Here is a 19,880-nt window from a genome sequence, read left to right on the forward strand (position 1 = left end):
AATATTCATAATTTAATAAATCTAGTATATTCAAAAGGGGAGATAACTATTAACATAGAACATGGCTGCTCTAGAGTGGAATATAGAAATATAGAAATGACAAGTGTGTTAGAGCCTGGGATGTATGCTGCATAGTGTTCTGTTGCAGTTTCAAAATATTTCAAATATTTTCTTTTATTTAAAAGATCAAAGGTTGAACAGTTAATCAAAATTGTCCTCTTCAACTTGTCAGAAAAAAACAAGAATCATAGTTGCATGTATATCATCAGTGTTTTCTGAAAACCCCCAAAATAACAAAAACACAATTTACACAACAATTTATTAAAGTGAAAAACGATGGATTTATAACATTGCTGAAAGATTTGGTGGTACATGTATCACAGTTTACACAAAACAATATTAATAATTTAATAAATCTCAACATTCAAAAAGGGACACAACTGTTAATAACATGGAACCTGGCTGGTCTCATGTGGATTATTTTCAATAACAAATATTAACTTATCTATCAACATGTAATATGTTCTAACAAGAATACAAATAACAAACAATTTAAAACAATGTGCATACTTTGAAAGAGATATAAATTACATTTGTTTTAGTATTAATTATTATCATTTTCTATTTCACTTTTGCTTGGTTGACCACCCTTATTTCATGTCGCAAATTACCAATAAAGAAGCTGTATATATCATGTTGTAAAGGATACCTTACAATGACCACTGACTATAAAGCAGCAAGCTTTAGGAAAATTCCTCTGTAACAGGAGTGGTAAATTCATTTGTCTTTATGGTATCAAGCAGGTGGATACAGGAATAATTGTATTGTCATAGATATTTGACTAAGTAATTAAATATCTATTCCTAACATTTATAAATCAGAGGACATCATTCCAACACATACCTACCAACTGGGGATTTCCCCCATGGAGGCTGCCAATTGGAAATTTTGAGGGAGCAATTTTGTCCATAATTTTAAACAATACAATCGATATAGTATTGTACAAGTATGAGGAAGCATATAAACGACATCAAACTAAATTTGAAGGCCCTTTAAAGGTTTTGTGAGACTATGGCAGCCATCTTGCACGTAATACCCCCATGGGAATTTTGAAATATTAGCAGGTATGCCAACACTATCGTAACATTTCATATTGTTATTGGTCTGATATGTAAAAACTAAAGTATAAAGGTAAAAAGACTTTTAACTAGATTTAAATGCATATCAAAAGATAACATAAAAAAACACTTTTCATTATGCATTTTTTTCATTTAGATGACAACTTTACTGATTAAAAATGTTAATATTTATTTATAGAATATAACAATGTTATGTTAATTTCAGTAAATTACTAAATATTTTTGTTTTTTACTTCAATACAACATGGATTTTCACCCAAAACAGCAGAGGAAGCATTTGGCAAACTTTTTGTTCAAGTGTAAGAATATGAATTAATTCTATTACATGTAACAGTACAAGATCTAAAAAAAATAGTATTTAAATAGAATGTATGAGGGTCTGGATTGGGTTTATATAATAGACAATAATGGACAAAAGGTGCAGGGTTGAAGTGGTATGTTTTAATAAATCGTTCAGGTGTTCAAATGACAAACTGACCGAATTTTACTAGATTTTTTGCATTCTTAAGGAGGCTCGCGGGTATAAAATTTTCAGAAAAAATTAAACATTTATTTTTCATTACAAATTTTATTTATTAGCTTTAGTAGTTGTTACTTTATCATATGGTACAAAAATCTTTCCAAAAAACCAATGCGTGTTGGCCCTAGGTGACTTTTAAAATGTAGATATCATTGAAAAAGCTCCAAATTATCTCCCTTTGGTGCAAAAATGCAATTTTTTGGCATTAAAATTGAAATATCTTTTTTAACTCATCGGTGACCTATATTTTTTATTGTTGTTTTCGAATAAATTGTACATAAACTAAATAATTGTAAAATTTAAGCGATTTCTGTAATTTAGTTCTTTTTTTATTTCGATATTACTTCTGTTTCTCCTATTAGTTCAACAGAAAAAAAGGACATTTACAAAAATGTATGCTTCTTTCGATGGCAGATTGTGACCGTAAATGAACGGTGACCCCATTTTTTTATTTCATTTTTCTTTTAAGTATAAGATAAAGTTCATTTATAGAAAAATATAGCGAAGTCCTATATTAAATAAAAATTTCGATTTAGACCCGCGAGCCCCCTTAAAGTCATAAGAAACGAGTGACTGGTGAAAAATAATGTTCATCCAATTCTTGAACCAATCCTTGTATATATCATAGAATCATATTCAAAACAGTGTGGCTGTGGCTATTGATTGACGACCTAAATTATCCCATTGACTGGGACAGATTGTGTGAATGTTTGTCTGTAACGACCACTGCTCACTAAAAATTTTGTTTTATTTATTTCATGAAAAATAATGAAATGGTAGAGCTTTTCATCAGGTAATTAATATTTGATAATTTTATAAAAGTAATTATTAATCAAAATATCCCTTTTAAAATTAACATTTGTCTAAGTATGTCCAAGCTGATGAATAATATAACAGAAATAATTTGAATATTATGGAACAAAAGAAAAAAGAGATCAAACATTTATCTAAATTAATTAGCAGTAATCAAAATTTTTAAACTATTTAATCTTATATAATCTTTTCATTGATCATGTTGTTATATTGCCTGGGGATTATAATATTTAACATCTGTCAAAACTTGACATCATTATTTAATTGCTACACACCCATACTTAATCCTTAATTACCCCTCTTGATTACCTATACAGGATGTCACACCTTTACTTTGACTAATCAATTTTGAAGAGAAAAGTTTAAAAAGAATAAGAATTAATTGAAATAAATATAATTAACGTCTCCAATATACATTATTAGTGCAGAAAAAAACGAAATTAAAAAAAAAAAAAAAAAAAAAAAATTTTTTTTTTTTTATAAATTTCGAAAACCGTCTATAGGTGTGTATAGTCCGCACCCCTTGAACAAACTACATATTTAAGGAAAAAAAGTGCGGACTATACATGCCCAAATACGGTATGTACTTTTTAAATGACACTTAAACTGTGGGGTCACCAAAGGTTCTCAACACACAAATAAAGTTATTCGAAAAAATAATCAGGAATAACACGATGTTTTGATTTCCATCAATAATATAAATCAAAATATAAAGGTTATTCCTGATTAATTTTTCGAATTATTTTATTATTAAAGACGTTAAGAACCTTTGATGACCCCACGGTTTAAATTCTATAATAAGTAAGTAGTGAGCAGTGGTCTATACAGACATACGTTCACCTAATCTGTCCCAGTCAATGGGATAGTTTAGGTCGTCAATCAATGTCCACAGCCACACTGTTTTGAAAATGATTCTAAACTTAGTCTTCTGTGCACGATTTTATCATTTTTTACGCAAATGTATTGTATAATCGTCAACTTTTTTTCTCTCTGTCTGTTATGATTTAACAAATATGGCTACTCATTAAATGCCGTGTTTTGAAGCCGAAGTTTACCGATTGTCACCTCATAGTAAATAATCAACATAAAGCATGGGTATTTAGCACGTGTTTAACATATGCAATCAGGTAATTGTTTATTTTAATGACAGATTCATGCGTATTGCTATCACGGGATTTTTACGAGGAGGGTCACGCTGAGGTCACTATGCATACGGAAAATATGTCGGTGAATTGCTTCCTGGCAGCAAGCAATTAAAAATAAGTAAACTTCTTCTAAATGTGGACAAATTAAAGAATTTTCCTCAGAAAAAAGTATATGTGCATAAGTTGTATAATGAAATCTATCCATTTAGTTTTAAAAAACATATGCATATTTGTTTTTTAATTTGAGGTTTCATATGACTTTAAACGTTCAATATTAACTTTAGAATTAGCCAAACTGTCAAAGGAATTTAGAAACCCCTATCCAAGCCCTCATGTATAATATTTGAGTGACACAGATAATTGTGGAAGTAAAATAAAGGATTTCTGCTCTGGGTTGGAAGAGATGGTTAAATAAATTATACATAAGTATAAATATTCATCTGGAAGTGACAAACTGGTTCTAGAAATGAGCCTGGTCAGTACTAAAGGTAAAGATTTCAGTAATTTTGCATTGGGAACTAAAAATTAAGCAAAATCTCAGGTCTTGATCCTTTTTATAAAAACAAGTTTATAAGACATTTTATGCTGTCAAGCCATTTCAGCTCAATATTAATGTCCTGGTTTCAAGATAAACTGATGAAATTACTCCAAAACAAAATGATTTAGTTATTATGAAATTATTTTGCTGTAAGATATAAGCTTGATATATGAACTTTGTTTTGCAAAATAATATACATTTGATTTTCTGGTGGAAAGTCTACAAAAAGTGCATAACAAAAATATGAACCAATACATGTTTAATACTGGTATAACAGATTTAAATATATTAAAACTATAAAGTTATCTATTAAATATCAACAACTTATATAATAAATAGTTAATTAAATCTATACATCAACTATATACAAATATCACTAGACTAAATAATATAAGATATTATGTCAATCTTTACCATTGCAGAGTATTTATGAATGTCAAAGAGAAAAATGCATAGACCAACTTATTTTATATAAAAAGACAGTTCATGTGAGAAAAAATCTAGTTAAATGTTTCTGCATTGACATAGTTTTATACTTGAGTGATCTTTAAAAATATAGGATTGTGTACAATGTATGTGTACATAATTTTTATTGAATAACAGTTGACCCTTGCTCTTTAATGTACATCATTTCTACAGCTGCCAGATGTGAAAATTTTCACTAAAAATGGGTATTTCATTGTGTGCTCAAATGCACAATTGAAAATCAACGTATACATGTAGTAAATAACAAGTCTTCAAAATTAATGGAGAATTTACTCATTGATAATTTTATTTATATTCTATTTTTTTATTGTTTTTTTAAAATTCAGTCAAACTTATAGGAAGTTCACCCTCAGGACCAGATAACATTGACCTGCTATTATATATAAATTGCTGCTGTAACTGAATAGAGGAGGCCTTTATACAAGGTTTGAAAAGCTCTCAAAAGTATCACAGATTTTCCGAAAGCACGGTATTAGCTACCTTTATACCGATATAGGAATTCAATTGAATAGGGAGATTTTTGGGAATTCATACATTTAATTGAATAAAACACTTCAATTAATTCAAACCTGCTTTATTAAAATCTGAAAGATAACAGTATGACTAATTATCAGTTATCAGAATATTCGAAGAACTAAAATATACACATATCACACAGCATATATATATCACAAAACTACCAATTTAACAATAAGTAAATACAGCTTAAAATATTGAATATAAAGGACAATATTGCCCATAAACTGAAATAGGAATTCAATTCAAAAGGGATTTCTTTTGAATAAAATGACTACAATCAGTTTAAACTTGATAACTGGAATCTGAACATTATAATTAACATGCTGACTGTAAAGCATTATGCATCTTTAGCTCAAAGGCTGGCAAGGAAGCTAAACTAACCAATTAAAAAACAACAAAACATGTTAATCACATGAACCTACTTCTAAAACTATGCTTAAACTTATTGCATTAATTCTAAAATTTTAAGAGCTAGACTTTGCAGATCTTTAGCCCTCTTTTGACCTATTGCTAAAACTTCCTCGTGTGTTGTGACCTTTGCTGTGGTGTAGTCCAGACAACATTTATCTGTAATCAGTGATATACCGAACACCTTCATACCCATGTGACGTCCAACAAGAGCTTCAGCTACTGTACTCATACCTAGAGAGAAATACATTTTAAGTCTTAAATAAAAAAAAAATAATTTGACATTCTCATCTACTTATTTTAGCCTGACTTGTTTTGGTTTAAAAGGGACCTTCATCAGAGGCAGAATGGTGGATTAATGTTTGCACCCTATTTATATAGATACGGTGACCATGGTGATCAAATTTATCCGGTGGTTCAGAGTTAACTGATACACATAATTGATATGGCTTCAACTAACTGTCAGTACACTCTTCCTATATTGCACATTTGTCGTCTTCTAAACAAATAGTATATAAGTATATCTAAAATTGGAAATTCATTGAACACTTAAACATTTTAGTTAACTTTTAGGCTTGACCCATGAAATCAACAAGAACTATTGATAAGTACAGTACAATTGAATTAGAATCCACAATACATTAATTTGATGTATGCGAGCAGTTTTTTTTATGTATGTGAGTATATACATTTTTATATTTAAAATGGACAAATTTAATTAGTTTTATATATAAACATGAAAATCCTCATGTTTTTGTGACAGGGCATAATTCTGTTTGTACAGTAGACACAATGATTTAGATAACATATTCATGGTGTCTTATATACTAACCAACTGCATCTGCACCAAAATTTTTCAGCAGCCTGGACTCGGCTACAGTTTCAAATGTTGGTCCTCCTATCATTACATAAACACCTCGTCTAAGTATATCTCCAAGTCCTAATTCTTTGGCAGCTTTCTCTGCTAACTCATTCATAGCATCATCCCATGTACCAACTGTGGCTAAAAACCTGGGTCCAAATCTAAATATAGATACAAACTTGAGTTATTTTTGTATTAAAAATACTTTACAATATCACCATTATCCCATCGACACTTATATCTTGGCAATGTATGTTTACTTGTTAGTTGAAATTGAGCTTTGAACTAGCTACAGTATCTGTGTGTATTCTTAGTACTATGTGTCCTTTTGTTATTTGCTTTTATGCTTAGCACTGATCTGATTGAGCACTGGAAAATATTTCATATCCTACACATTCTTTATGTGTTTTTGCCAAACCAATCTTTGTTATTTGTTCTTAACAGATAGTTGTCTCATTAGCAACCATATAATACAATACAAAAAGATTATTTTCTTCTCACCATTAATATGGCGCAGCTGGATATGACCGCTGAGGTCTAATCCTGAAACGTTGGGGCAAAAATGGACACAATTTTCATCCTTGATACAGGTTTGAATTTGGATTGTAATTAAATATTTGACACATAATAGGTTGTGGCACAGAAAAACTGTAGTCAAAGAACTTAGAATTGGTAATATTTTGTCTAATACACTATGCTGTTGCGAATTGCCCCCCTCCCAAAAAAACCCAAAAAACTCCTTTCTATGATTTTATGCAATACACTATGCTGTTGCATATTTACCCCAACCCAGAAAAAAAAATTGTATTTTCTTTTTTACCCTCCCCCCCCCCCCCCAAATCCAACTATTTTTTCAACTCCCCCACCCTTTTTCCAAAAAAAAATTTCTTTCCTTCAAGCTATGGTCACAATTTCAATTCAAATTTCCATTGGAGATGCATCCATAATATAATTACCCATTTAAGTACATCTTTTAATTTAAAAAGTTTTATAATAGCATAAATTTAATAGTTACTTTTTAAAAGTAAATTGACAGCTAGCCACCTCAAGAAAATACTATATTTCTTTATACATAATTTAAATGCAGTGTAAGGGAGGTAATCCAACATATTATCTTTGGATTAGTTTTGGATTACCTCCCTTGCACTACTTTAAAATTGTATTAATTGTCCATTAACCAAGAAACCCTTGTTTTACCCCCTTTTTTGCCCCCCCCCAAAGCCATTTCTAACAATCCCTTTGTGGTGTGGAAAAGTGTGGTATAATTTCAGAGATATCCATACACTTAAACACAAACACAAATGTCTTGAAACTAGAAAAATACCTTTTTGGGCCTCTTTTTGGCCCATTATTTCTAAACTGTTAGGACCAAAACCCTTAAAATTTTATTGATTTCTATTGACTTATACTAAAGATATTATCCGCAAACCATCTGTCTTCGGATGACTGACGCTGACGACGACGATAATTTTTGTGGTCATATAAAAGAAGAATTATGAGAGCAGGATAAAAAAAAACTTTCCTTATTTTTACATTATTTCTCTTTAATGACTTATGGCTACATGTAAATAGAATAGACAAGACCGACAAGAAGGATCAAAAGCTTAAGTGTGATGATTAATTATTTCACAAATTATCTCCCTTGCTGATTTACCTTTCATCGTTAGCTCCCCTGAGTACACATTTACCAGACAATCCAGCAAAGTTTATATGGTCTCTAATAATCATGATATCACCATTGTGTTAGATAAATTATCTCCCTTGTTGACTCACCTTTCATCGTTAGCTCCCCTTAGTACACATTCACCAGGCAATCCAGCAAAGTCTATATGGTCTCTTATAATCATGATATCACCAGTGTGTTGGATAAATTATCTCCCTTGTTGACTCACCTTTCATCGTTAGCTCCCCTAAGTACACATTCACCAGACAATCCAGCAAAGTCTATATGGTCTCTAATAATCATGATATCACCATTGTGTTAGAACTTAGATAAATTATCTCCCTTGCTTATTTACCTTTTATCATTAGCTCCCCTTAGTACATATTCCCCAGACAATCCAGCAAAGTCTATATGGTCTCTAATAATCATGATATCACCATTGTGTTAGATAAATTATCTCCCTTGTTGACTCACCTTTCATCGTTAGCTCCCCTTAGTACACATTCACCAGGCAATCCAGCAAAGTCTATATGGTCTCTAATAATCATGATATCACCATTGTGTTAGAACTTAGATAAATTATCTCCCTTGCTTATTTACCTTTTATCATTAGCTCCCCTTAGTACATATTCCCCAGACAATCCAGCAAAGTCTATATGGTCTCTAATAATCATGATATCACCATTGTGTTAGATAAATTATCTCCCTTGTTGACTCACCTTTCATCGTTAGCTCCCCTTAGTACACATTCACCAGGCAATCCAGCAAAGTCTATATGGTCTCTAATAATCATGATATCACCATTGTTAGATAAATTATCTCCCTTGTTGACTCAACTTTCATCGTTAGCTCCCCTGAGTACACATTCACCAGACAACCCAGTAAAGTCTATATGGTCTCTTATAATCATGAAATTATCTCCCTTGTTGACTCACCTTTCATCATTAGCTCCCCTGAGTACACATTCACCAGACAATCCAGCAAAGTCTATATGGTCTCTTATAATCATGAAATTATCTCCCTTGTTGACTCACCTTTCATTATTAGCTCCCCTGAGTACACATTCACCAGACAACCCAGCAAAGTTTATATGGTCTCTGTTAATCATGAAATTATCTCCCTTGTTTACTCAACTTTCTTCGTTAGCTCCCCTGAGTACACATTCACCAGACAACCCAGTAAAGTCTATTTGGTCTCTTATAATCATGAAATTATCTCCCTTGTTGACTCACCTTTCATCATTAGCTCCCCTGAGTACACATTCACCAGACAATCCAGCAAAGTCTATATGGTCTCTTATAATCATGAAATTATCTCCCTTGTTGACTCACCTTTCATCATTAGCTCCCCTGAGTACACATTCACCAGACAATCCAGCAAAGTCTATATGGTCTCTAATAATCATGATATCACCAGTGTTAAAGTCAGGATTGATCCCTCCCGCTGCATTGGTCAGAAATAATGTTTCTACGCCTAAAGCCTTCATAACACGTATAGGTATTGTTGTCTGTAATAAATAATATTCACCCTTTAATATTACATGTATGTATTTGATTTGATTTTGCCAAAGTCTGCCAATCTGATCTTATTTTATTTTTTTATATATTTTAGTTATATTGTCTATCTTATTAACAAATTTGTAAACTTGAACAATAGTAACTTCTTTGGCTTTTTCAGCACAAGTACTAGTGTGTACCATTTTGTTAAATTGGGTTCAAGTTTTCAGTACCAAACGCATTTTTTGTTTTCTGTACTTTAAAAGTTCTGAATATTATTGCTCGTCTTTGTATGTAGCTTTGGTAGGCTATCTTGGTTGTTATACTTTTTATATTTGCTTTTTGAATTTATCCCTTATTATACTATTGTGTCCTAACAAATCTTAGTATTTCAACTTTATATTTGGTGACAAAGAAAACAGATGCAGGCTTGTAACTCTAATGGACATGGGCAATTTTTATAATGTAAGAATTAATCAGAAATTAGGACACAACAAAGAAGTTATGTTTCTGTGACTATAAAGACAAACGAGTCATCATAGGAGAATATTTATTTCTTGTGAAAAAAAATGCTGTTTCCAAACAAATGCATTGAGGATTTATTACTAAGTTTGAATTAGTAATGTTTTCAGAATTAACTTATTTTGTATGCCAAATTCTACATATCATGATGAATAAATATTTCATTAACATTATATAGGTTGTACAAAGATGTTATAAAGGGCTTACTTTCTTTCCTCTAAATTTTTTAGTCACATATGAATTTGCAACAATAAGGCTTGGTGTATAATCTTCAGAACAATGAACACATTTTTTTTAAATTTTTGCTTGATTCATATATACCACACTTGCACACAGTTATGTGATGCAAGATGAGATATATTGTTTTTTTAATTTTCGTAGTTGGCCTGATTTTTTGTGTTTTTCAGATATACCATATTACCTTCCACATAGGATATCCTTCATAACAATGTAATCTTCCTCTCATTAATACCACTATCTGACCTTTCAACTTTCCAAATACCAGCTTTCCCATATGTCCAGGAACTGCAAACAAAATTAAACATTCATAAACAATACCAATTGTTTAGTTTAGAACAGAAAAACACATTTTTCTCAGCCTAAATAATACTCTTCATTTCCAAGAACTGTGAACAAAAAGAAGTATTGATGGTAAGACATACATAACACAATTTTTTAATATAGTTTATTGCTAAAAAATAAAATTTAAAATAACCTTAAATCTATATAATAAAACAAAATAATGACTTCCTATATGGCATCATCTTATTGAAACATATTTTTTGTTCAAAACATTGGGATCATTCTTTAAATTATATAGATATAAAAATTAACTGTCCTCTGCTTGCCTTCTTTCTAGAATTATAACAATACCCACCTGTGCTAACTGGAAAATGTGGTATTTCATCATAGGGTATGATGTCAGCTTCTTCTACTAAATCACCAAGCCCTCCAAGTCCAGAACCACAAACAATACCTAGAGTTGGTCTGTATTTTGTTTTCCCTTCTAGAGTCTTGGCTATCTCATGTACTTCCTCATAGCTTGGACTGAGAAAAAAAAAAAAGAAATGTTAAGCATATGATGTACATATGTATTTATTGAACTGAAAGCTGAAATCTTAATTAATGCATAATAATAAATACTTTATTTAGAGAGGGTAAAATCATTAAGTACAATACTAATCTCCCCTGATGCCCTCTGAATAATTCAAAATATACAAAAATATACTATATACGTTTACACATATACTTTTTATGCAAAACAAAAGGCGAACAACATACAGAATAGGTTCATGAACATATTTTATTAATGTCAGATGTACAAGATAAATATATGGACTTTTATATAATAGGTAAAGGAGTAGGTCCGGTATCGACCGATTTTGGCCTCAAATTTCAGGTTCATTTTACGTCAGATTTTGGACACTTTTTAAACACTTAAGTGTCTATTTTAATTGATTCAATTAGTTTATATGAAAGATTTTAACTGATTTAGTCATTAAAAACGCTCTGATTTAAGCTTAAATATGAAAAATCTATCAAATATGCCAAAAAACGTCACTTTTCAGATGGTTGTTGTCAAAAATGAAAGTAGCTGCATTCATGTTCATCCTCAACCTTTATATATGTTATGTATTATCATCAAATACAACTTACATTTCAATATTATGAATGAACACGAATGCGACCACTTTCATTTAAGATGGAAATCATCTAAAATTTAACTAAAATGCTAAAATTGTGAAGATTTCAGTAATTTAGCATGACTTTATGATGCAAGTACCCGATATATGTGCATTGTACATTTTGTATTGTCAAAAACAGCCCATATCTATGTAGCAGAAGCATTCTACTTTCCAGTTAATAGCTAACAGATTACATTTTCATGATTTTGTAAAACTGCTATATTTTGGGGCCAAAAAGGGGTCTTACTGAACCTTCTCCTTTTATCTGATAATTACATTTTTAGTTTAGAAACAAGAAATTATAAAAACTTTTCTATTGTTTCTATCTTTTTTATTTGAATAGGGGAATACTGTTCCAAAGAACTGTACCAAAATATTGATAACAGCCTTTACCAAAATTTTTTGACTTGCAAGCCTTCTTTAAATCTATATGTCTTGAAATTCCACTTTTCACGGAATTTTAATTTTTAAATATTACTGAAAATAATTTTACTAGACTTTGCCTTAGGGATTGTGCTTACTGCATATGGTACAAACTGGTACCATGACAACCCATGCCAGACCATCTATATCATGATAAATAGACAAGTATATTATTTTTGATATAAAAAACAAGATCTAACTGAAATTTTATTTAATCAGAAAAGAGTTACTTGCCAGCCTGCCAGTGGACTTAATTAATTTTAGTGCTATATCATAATATGTTATATTTGTTTTAAACGATGCTATTATAAATATATATGTTCCTGTTGAAACAAATTTTCTATTTTCTTTATTTTTTTAGAAACATGCAGATACAGTAATATTTCTTTCAGGGGAAATAATATTCCAAAATATTTCTCCCACTCAGAACTATAATTATACATGCTGTAGAGGAACTTCTATTCCTTGACACAGGAACATTTCTTTCTGCTGCATGTTGCTATCATGTAAACTATGACATCAAAATAGCAGATGTCAGTCTAGTATGATTTCTTAAAATTATGTCCAGTGGCAAATATTGCATGTTTGGGACAAGAGAAAAAAATAACAATCAATACAATAGTGAGGGAGGGTAGGAGGGGTCCTGATCCCGAAATCCCGGGCTTAAAAACATGACATCCCGAAATCCCGGGCTTAAAAAACACGAAATCCCGAGGTCCCGAAATTCGAAGAAAGAATTCCCGGATCCCGAAAGGGTCAATCCCGAAATCCCAAGCTTAAAAACACCCGATCCCGGAGTCCCGATAAAGGTCCTATCCCCCCTCAATAGTTAGGTCTAACAATAGGGTTCAATTGGGCAAGGATTTTTAAAATTCCCAATGCATAGCTACAACATCTCTACACAATGCATCACTCTGAGAGGAGGTGGCTAACCTAGTCTATCCTTTTGGTTGTTAGTCAGCTTATCAATACAAAGCAGGGCTCATATTCACATAAAACGTACATGCTTTTTCTATTTGGCACTCTGTATCAAACATGTCATTGTTAAATACAAAGTCATAAACACCAATCGTCCAATGCTACCCATGTCAGTGCACAGGCACTTAATTCTATGGATAGAAACAAGTGCCTCAGTGTGTCAGTGGGGGAAATAAAGTTCACCTAGCTTCCATGTAAATGAAGCTATCTATTCTTCCATATAAATGAGGCTATATTTTTTATTTTATACCACTGGCGTTAATTTTGTGTTCACTAACGATACCCTTATCCTTCGATCATAAAACATTACCCTTGTCCCATCCACATGATGAATTTGTATGTGCTGCCTACAGGAGAGAAAGCAAATATTCAAGGAATTTGTATTTTCTGTTTACAAAATTCTACCTTCACAAAACAAGAAAAAGCCCGAAACATTCCGAACGTAATGGGATGTAAATAAATTTAGGCCAAACAAAATTATTCGTCGTTTATGAAACTGGATTGACAAGCGACGATACTATTTTTAAAGATTAGAGGCATGTATAATAGGTCTGATCACCCTGTTTAGTCGGTTGTAAGAGTTTTTAAAGCTCTTGTTAGGTTTGTGTATTACAAGGGGTAATTAATTTTGCTGTTGTAAAAATGACTTGGACTGAAAATGGTTTTTTTTGTAACCTATAAAAACAGAGACATATAATATGTATTATATGTCTCTTTCTAAAAGGAAGGAAAATCATTATATTTGGAACTGCTTTTCCGAATAAGAGTGGTCCACTTAATTTTTTCACAATAAAAAAGATATAGGTCCATGTGAATATTATAAAGAAAATTTTCTTCAAATGATATGAAATATTTGCCCTTTTGTGACCTTTTGCACTAAGCCTGAATTTAAAAAAAAAATATTTCACTTGAAAAGTACTAGTACCCCTCATAAAAGGGATAGTCATTATATTGAGTGGCGGGTTATATCCATCAGTTACCTTTTGTGTTCAAATATGAATGAAACTCTCAGTGATATAGCGAAAAATGACTATATCTATGTTTCGTGGATTGTTATGTTGCCCGTAAGCAAACACACCTGATCACACCTGTCCAGTCAAATTTCGGAAAAATATACACTTAAGTTCTGTTCGATATAACAGCAAGGAGTTTGTCTTGCCGGTTTAGGAGTGATAGACGTAATATATGTTTTCATAATTAGTAATTAATATTCATTCTAATGACACTTTATACCTTGTATTCCATCCCTTTTCTCTACTCTGTATATGTCATTTGCATAAATGTTTAAGCAGTTTATCCGATTGTCTGTACGTAAAAGACATTCAGTGCAGTATACAATGGATAAAAGTACGAACCTAAATGTGATCTAGATGGCCATTTTTGACAGCCTGAATGGGATAAATGGAACGGTCTGAAGTCTAAAGTGTAAGCAAATGCAATCAAAAAATAAAACGCAAGCCAAGCTAAAAGATGGATATGTTTTCATATACTAGGATAGCGAAGTTGATGTTACAATATACAATGTATATGTATATGACTGTGTTTTCTCCTTTTATTATAATCATCAAATAAGATTAACAAAACAAATTGCTGCAGAACGTAAACATATGATTATTGATAGAGACAATATAGACAAGAAGTAATTACTTGACGATAATATAAACGGAGCTATAAGACAAAAGGATGTCAAAGCTTATAATCAATAAACACATAGCCGTCAGAATTCTTATGTAAATGTACAGAAAACATTGCTCCCTGCGGAAGACTAAAAGACGTACCCTACCTATACAGAAAACATTGCTCCCTGCGGAATAATAAAAGACTTACCCTGCCTGTGTGTGTTCACTATCGGTCATCGTTCTTCGGGATGCGTGAAACTTTGAATACGACCTTCTGAAATAATTCGACCTTTTGTCCTTCAAATCTAATTGCGATCAGCAGGAATTGTCACCACATGCATAATTCATAGGACTTTATCCAAAAGGATATATACTACATCTATTGTAAATCAAAACTCAGAATGAAAGAATTTATTTTGTAAACTTGATCTTAAAGCAAAAAGTTGCCAACACTCATCCGGGATTTTGTTTTTAATGAAGACTCGAAGATAGAACTATATATATATTAATATGGCAACTCCCCAAATTGTATGATGTGCTCCTCAACTCCTAAATGCATAAAATCGCATATAACGTAATATTTTACGAATTATACTTTACATAGCCGGAAATCCGTTTTACACATTGATGTACAAGAAACATGCAATAATACACGTTTGTACATCATGATACATATATGCTATACTTCATAATCGTTAAGCAAGATTAATATGACTAGCAGTTGCTATAATTAATGAGATTGATCAGGTCAATATGTTATATCGAACAATATAATAACAGATAGTAGAGGTCAGTCAGGTTGTATGTCGAATGCCATTCATTCATGCTACTGTGAGTCCACATTGAGTTTGCAAATTCATTTTTTGGGGGGTAAAATCTTCTGTTCCCTTAGTTCATTTAATGTACCGAACTCCGAGGAAAATTCTAAACGGACAGTCCGTAATCAAATGGCAAAATCCAAAAGCTCAAATACATCAAACAAACACTTATTATGTGAAGATTGTTCAAACTGTATATGGCTATGAAGAGTAAGGTTTGTCATGAGTAAGCCAAATAGGCAACTAGTGGAAAGTAGTGAAAACAGCTGCTATCACACTTACAAAAAGAAGCCTCCAATCGGTTCGATACGTTCATTTGGTAAATGTAACAAAGAAAGCAAATTACAACCAACAGAATCTATCCAGCCAATTCGATCCGGCAATTAAAGATCCGACATCACCTGACATAAACCGACGCAGGACATTGTTACAATTTTAATCCGATACAGCAGAGTATTTCACGACATAGTCACGATTGTAAAATGACTATATAGACAAAATTGGCTGACTTTCCCGAATGTTACATGACACACATAGCTGTCGTTTCCATGGTTTCGTTGTCCGACCTCTAAGGACCATTCACAAACCCATAGGATTGACGAATTCTTGCTAAATGAAGAACAATTATGACAAAGTACTTGATATTAACAGTTTGTCTTTGTGCTGTTAGTATTATTAGAATAAACCAGACATAGGTCTTTTAATACGATAAAAATATGTTCACAGTTCGGTTTTTAAAACAAGAGATATAGATGACTATGTTAAATTAATCTCGCTGAAATATTATCACATACCTGAGTGATTATTTTCATTGGTTTTACTTTACTTTGATACCATTATTCTAATGATCGCTTGAAGAAAGGAAAGGGAAAAAAACGAAATATGTAATTCAAAACTTAAACAAAAAAGGGGGAGATACAAAAAAAATGTCCTGTCCCTATGTTTCGATGAGTTTGATTGGTTAAAATAGATATTATATTCAAAATGTGGTATGATTAGCAGATAGAAAATGAGACTGAAGACTAATGGACAAGAATGTCACTATTCAATAAGTTAAAAAAGTAAAAAAAAAATCTCAGCAAAATTAATCCTCAAAATCTTGTATAAATGATTCAAGAATGACTTATCTCCCTTCCACTGAAGGTTAGATACTACATTTATCCAATAAATCTTCAGAAAATACATAATATTCATATATGCAAAAAAGTAAGACCAATTTCTAACAAACAATACCGAAAAGTTGGAAAATTCTTCTAAAATAAAAAAGACTTTATCTCATTTTCAACAGTTTAACATGTATTTAAAAAACCAAAATTTTATTCGGCGCTACATTGGTGTTGCTATTGTAGGCATTTGACAAATGTTTCACATTACATACTATGATCTGTTTAGAAGTAAGTCATACTTATTTTAGAATATAAAAGCACACCAACAGAGCAGCGTTAGTATCAGAATGACAGTGTTAAAAAAAGATTAAAAATAGATCTGAAATAGATTACAGCTATTTTCCTTATGTATGTAGTTTAAAGGATTGGTTGGCTTGCTTGTTTTGGTTGTATGACTGTTTGCACAAGCATTGTAATTAAGTTAAACAATTGCAATCAATATATAGGGTAGGCTTTGGCTTGTTTAATACTTTTGGATGCTTGTGCAAACATTTATACAGACAAAGCAAGCAAGCCAACTTAATCTTTAAACTACATGCATTAGGAAAATAGCTGTAAGGAAATTGTATTGTTGATATTTCTTTTAAAAAAGAATTTAGTCGTAATGTATATCGAACTGTTTTAAAAATTGAATAACTGTTATCTTTATGTTATGTTTTATGTGCTTGTATTGAAAAATGAATACATTACCCTTTGAACCCCTCTTCTTGACATATAGATATACCTAAAAAAAGGGAATGAGCGGTACAAAATAAAATCTTGAAAAAATGTATCGTGCATTATTTCATACCTTACAAAAAATACTATATATTTGAAAAAACACCTCAGAAATGGTATAAAATCTCCAAAAGAGCAGGATATAAGCAACTAAAGATTACTGTTGTCATGCATAGCCTCCAACTATAAATGAAACTTATACCTGAAGTTATAAAGAGGTGTAAAACAAAATATGAAAAATATAATAGAGAAAAATAACATCCTAATTCAAGAAAAATGGAATATAACGATTAATTGATATCGCTTTGAATTGAGATTTAGACATAGGTTTGAAACCCCATTTAACTGATTGTCTGTAAAAATGACATGTTATGGATACTGCAAACAAGCAAAAACTGATTTCTTAACCCTTGGTGTTATGATGGTCGGACAAATGAAATGAAATGAATGTACATGTAGGATCATGTAGAGCATAAATGACGTCACCTTTTAACCTTTGACGCAACAAATTTTTAAATTTTCTGGCAATGTGTGACGAGTCGATACAGCTTACTAGTCATCGATGGTATCATCAGCATAGTGGTCTGCGCTTCGGTACTGACATCATTTGTAACACACTTTTGAAACTAAATTCTTCAATAATAAATTGGCAAATTAGTACAAAGCTAAGCTTTAAGGTCCAAAATCCAGCAGATGAAGCTGGTTATTATTCTAAGCCTATTTTGATCATTTAACTATTCACGGGTTTCAAATTCCTTTTAGCATAATCATTCCTGTATGATTAAAAGTAAATATCAAAAAGCGCTGCGAAAGCAACACATTATAAAATGTTATTAAATTGTTGCCTTTTCAGAAGTCTAGCTTAAACTTTAGATGTTGACCAAGCAAATAATTTTCATTTATAAGAAATAAAAAATATAATATAGTATAAAGATCTATAAACGAAGGCCTCTGTAAGCGCATACCTAAATAGAAACTTGTGTGTTCAAGTACATTTAAAATAAGATGTTTTATTAGTTTTATAATATGACACATAATTAAATTGTGCAATTAGATATTATCATGAAATGCAGTTCCAGGTTTTCCATTCATAAAACACTTCAGGTTTGTTTGGATTCAAAATTATCTAATGGGAATCCGATACTATTTAAGTTGCTGAAAGTACTGGATATTTGTTTTTAAGTTGAATCAATGTAATAAGGAACAGACAATATCGAATTACATGCCACTAATCTTGGACACATCGACACATATATTGATTTTTTAGCTTTAGATTAAGGAGATGTATTTCTGAAAATGGCAAAGATTGATATTTGATCGAATCTTCGAAAGTTTGGATTCAATGTTGACTTTCATGTCGTCTAAATCCATGAACGGATCTATAAAGCGGTTTATTAAAAAACAACCGAAGAAGAAAATTCAAAATGTTACAGCAAACTGCATTGAGTGTGTAGCAAAGGTTAAATCTTTGGTGAGCTTGCTTGCTAGCTGAACCATGAAGCCATTATAAAGTTAGGTATACTACCCTCCTTTAATAATTGTAGTCCGACAAATAACCAATCTATCTGTCTGAAGGACTTCACTTCTCCGAAAGGAGGGTAGTATACCTTACCTAATAACGATTTCACGGTTCAGCTAGCAAGCAAGCAAACCAAAGATATTATCTTTACCTACCCACTTAAGTCATTTTGCTGAAATTAATAGGTGTCATAGACATAGATAAAGGCAACAGTTGTATACTGCTGTGATTGATTTCCATTGGAACTACAAATATTTGTGATTGCAAGAGATATTAAACTCTCTCCAAATACGCCTTCAGTGATTTATTTCAATGATTCGGCCCCGACTATCTCTTGTAAATCTTTATGTCGACAAAAGACAGAATAATCCATCCCCATGAATAAGCTAATCACACCTCATCCATTCCCACCAAAGAAATAAATCTCCAATCGATGCAATGCAAAACTATATGTCGTCCCTTAAATCTTCATGTCAGGATTCTTAACAACATTCATAAATTTTTTGTCAACTATACTTTGTTAATTAAACAAGCTTTATTGTAAGATAAGCTTATTGTTTCGAACTGGGGTCAATGCTAAATAGAATACCATTTCAGGCGTTTTTTCATTTACAAAGGGGCATAACTCTAGAACAGTAAAAGTGACGCCATCAAAATTCAAACCTTATCTGGGTTATGTGGTAATAAGCCTAATGATTGTGTTTAAATTTCAGAACATTTGGTTGAGGCAAACTATAGTCAGAGAATGGAAACCAATTTTGTGACGTCATCTGACAGTTTTGACATGTATCATAAGTATGGACATTTGGTAGAGCTCAACATCCTGCTGTTTTCAGATTTTCTC

The 19,880-nt window shown here is 31.5% G+C and overlaps 1 protein-coding gene across 2 annotated transcripts; it reads right to left on the minus strand.

Moving 5' to 3' along the window:
* Positions 1-182: 182 nt before the first annotated feature.
* LOC139516533 (purine nucleoside phosphorylase-like) lies at positions 183-15,413 on the minus strand. Of its 2 annotated transcripts, XM_071306699.1 has the most exons (7): positions 15,025-15,413; positions 10,989-11,158; positions 10,533-10,636; positions 9,425-9,600; positions 6,401-6,591; positions 3,838-5,802; positions 183-1,626 (listed from the first exon to the last, which is right to left on the minus strand). In XM_071306699.1, exons 1-6 carry the CDS (start codon positions 15,051-15,053, stop codon positions 5,603-5,605), a joined length of 870 nt encoding a protein of 289 aa, XP_071162800.1. In that variant the 5' UTR covers positions 15,054-15,413; the 3' UTR covers positions 183-1,626; positions 3,838-5,602. The 2 variants fall into 2 exon arrangements, with proteins under 2 accessions (XP_071162800.1, XP_071162801.1); XM_071306700.1 differs by lacking the exons at positions 183-1,626; positions 15,025-15,413 and adding an exon at positions 13,508-13,619 and having other exon boundaries at positions 3,878-5,802.
* Between the last annotated feature and the right edge of the window lie 4,467 nt (positions 15,414-19,880).

Source organism: Mytilus edulis, chromosome 3, assembly GCF_963676685.1.
Source record: "Mytilus edulis chromosome 3, xbMytEdul2.2, whole genome shotgun sequence".
Classification (NCBI taxonomy): Eukaryota; Metazoa; Mollusca; class Bivalvia; order Mytilida; family Mytilidae; genus Mytilus; species Mytilus edulis.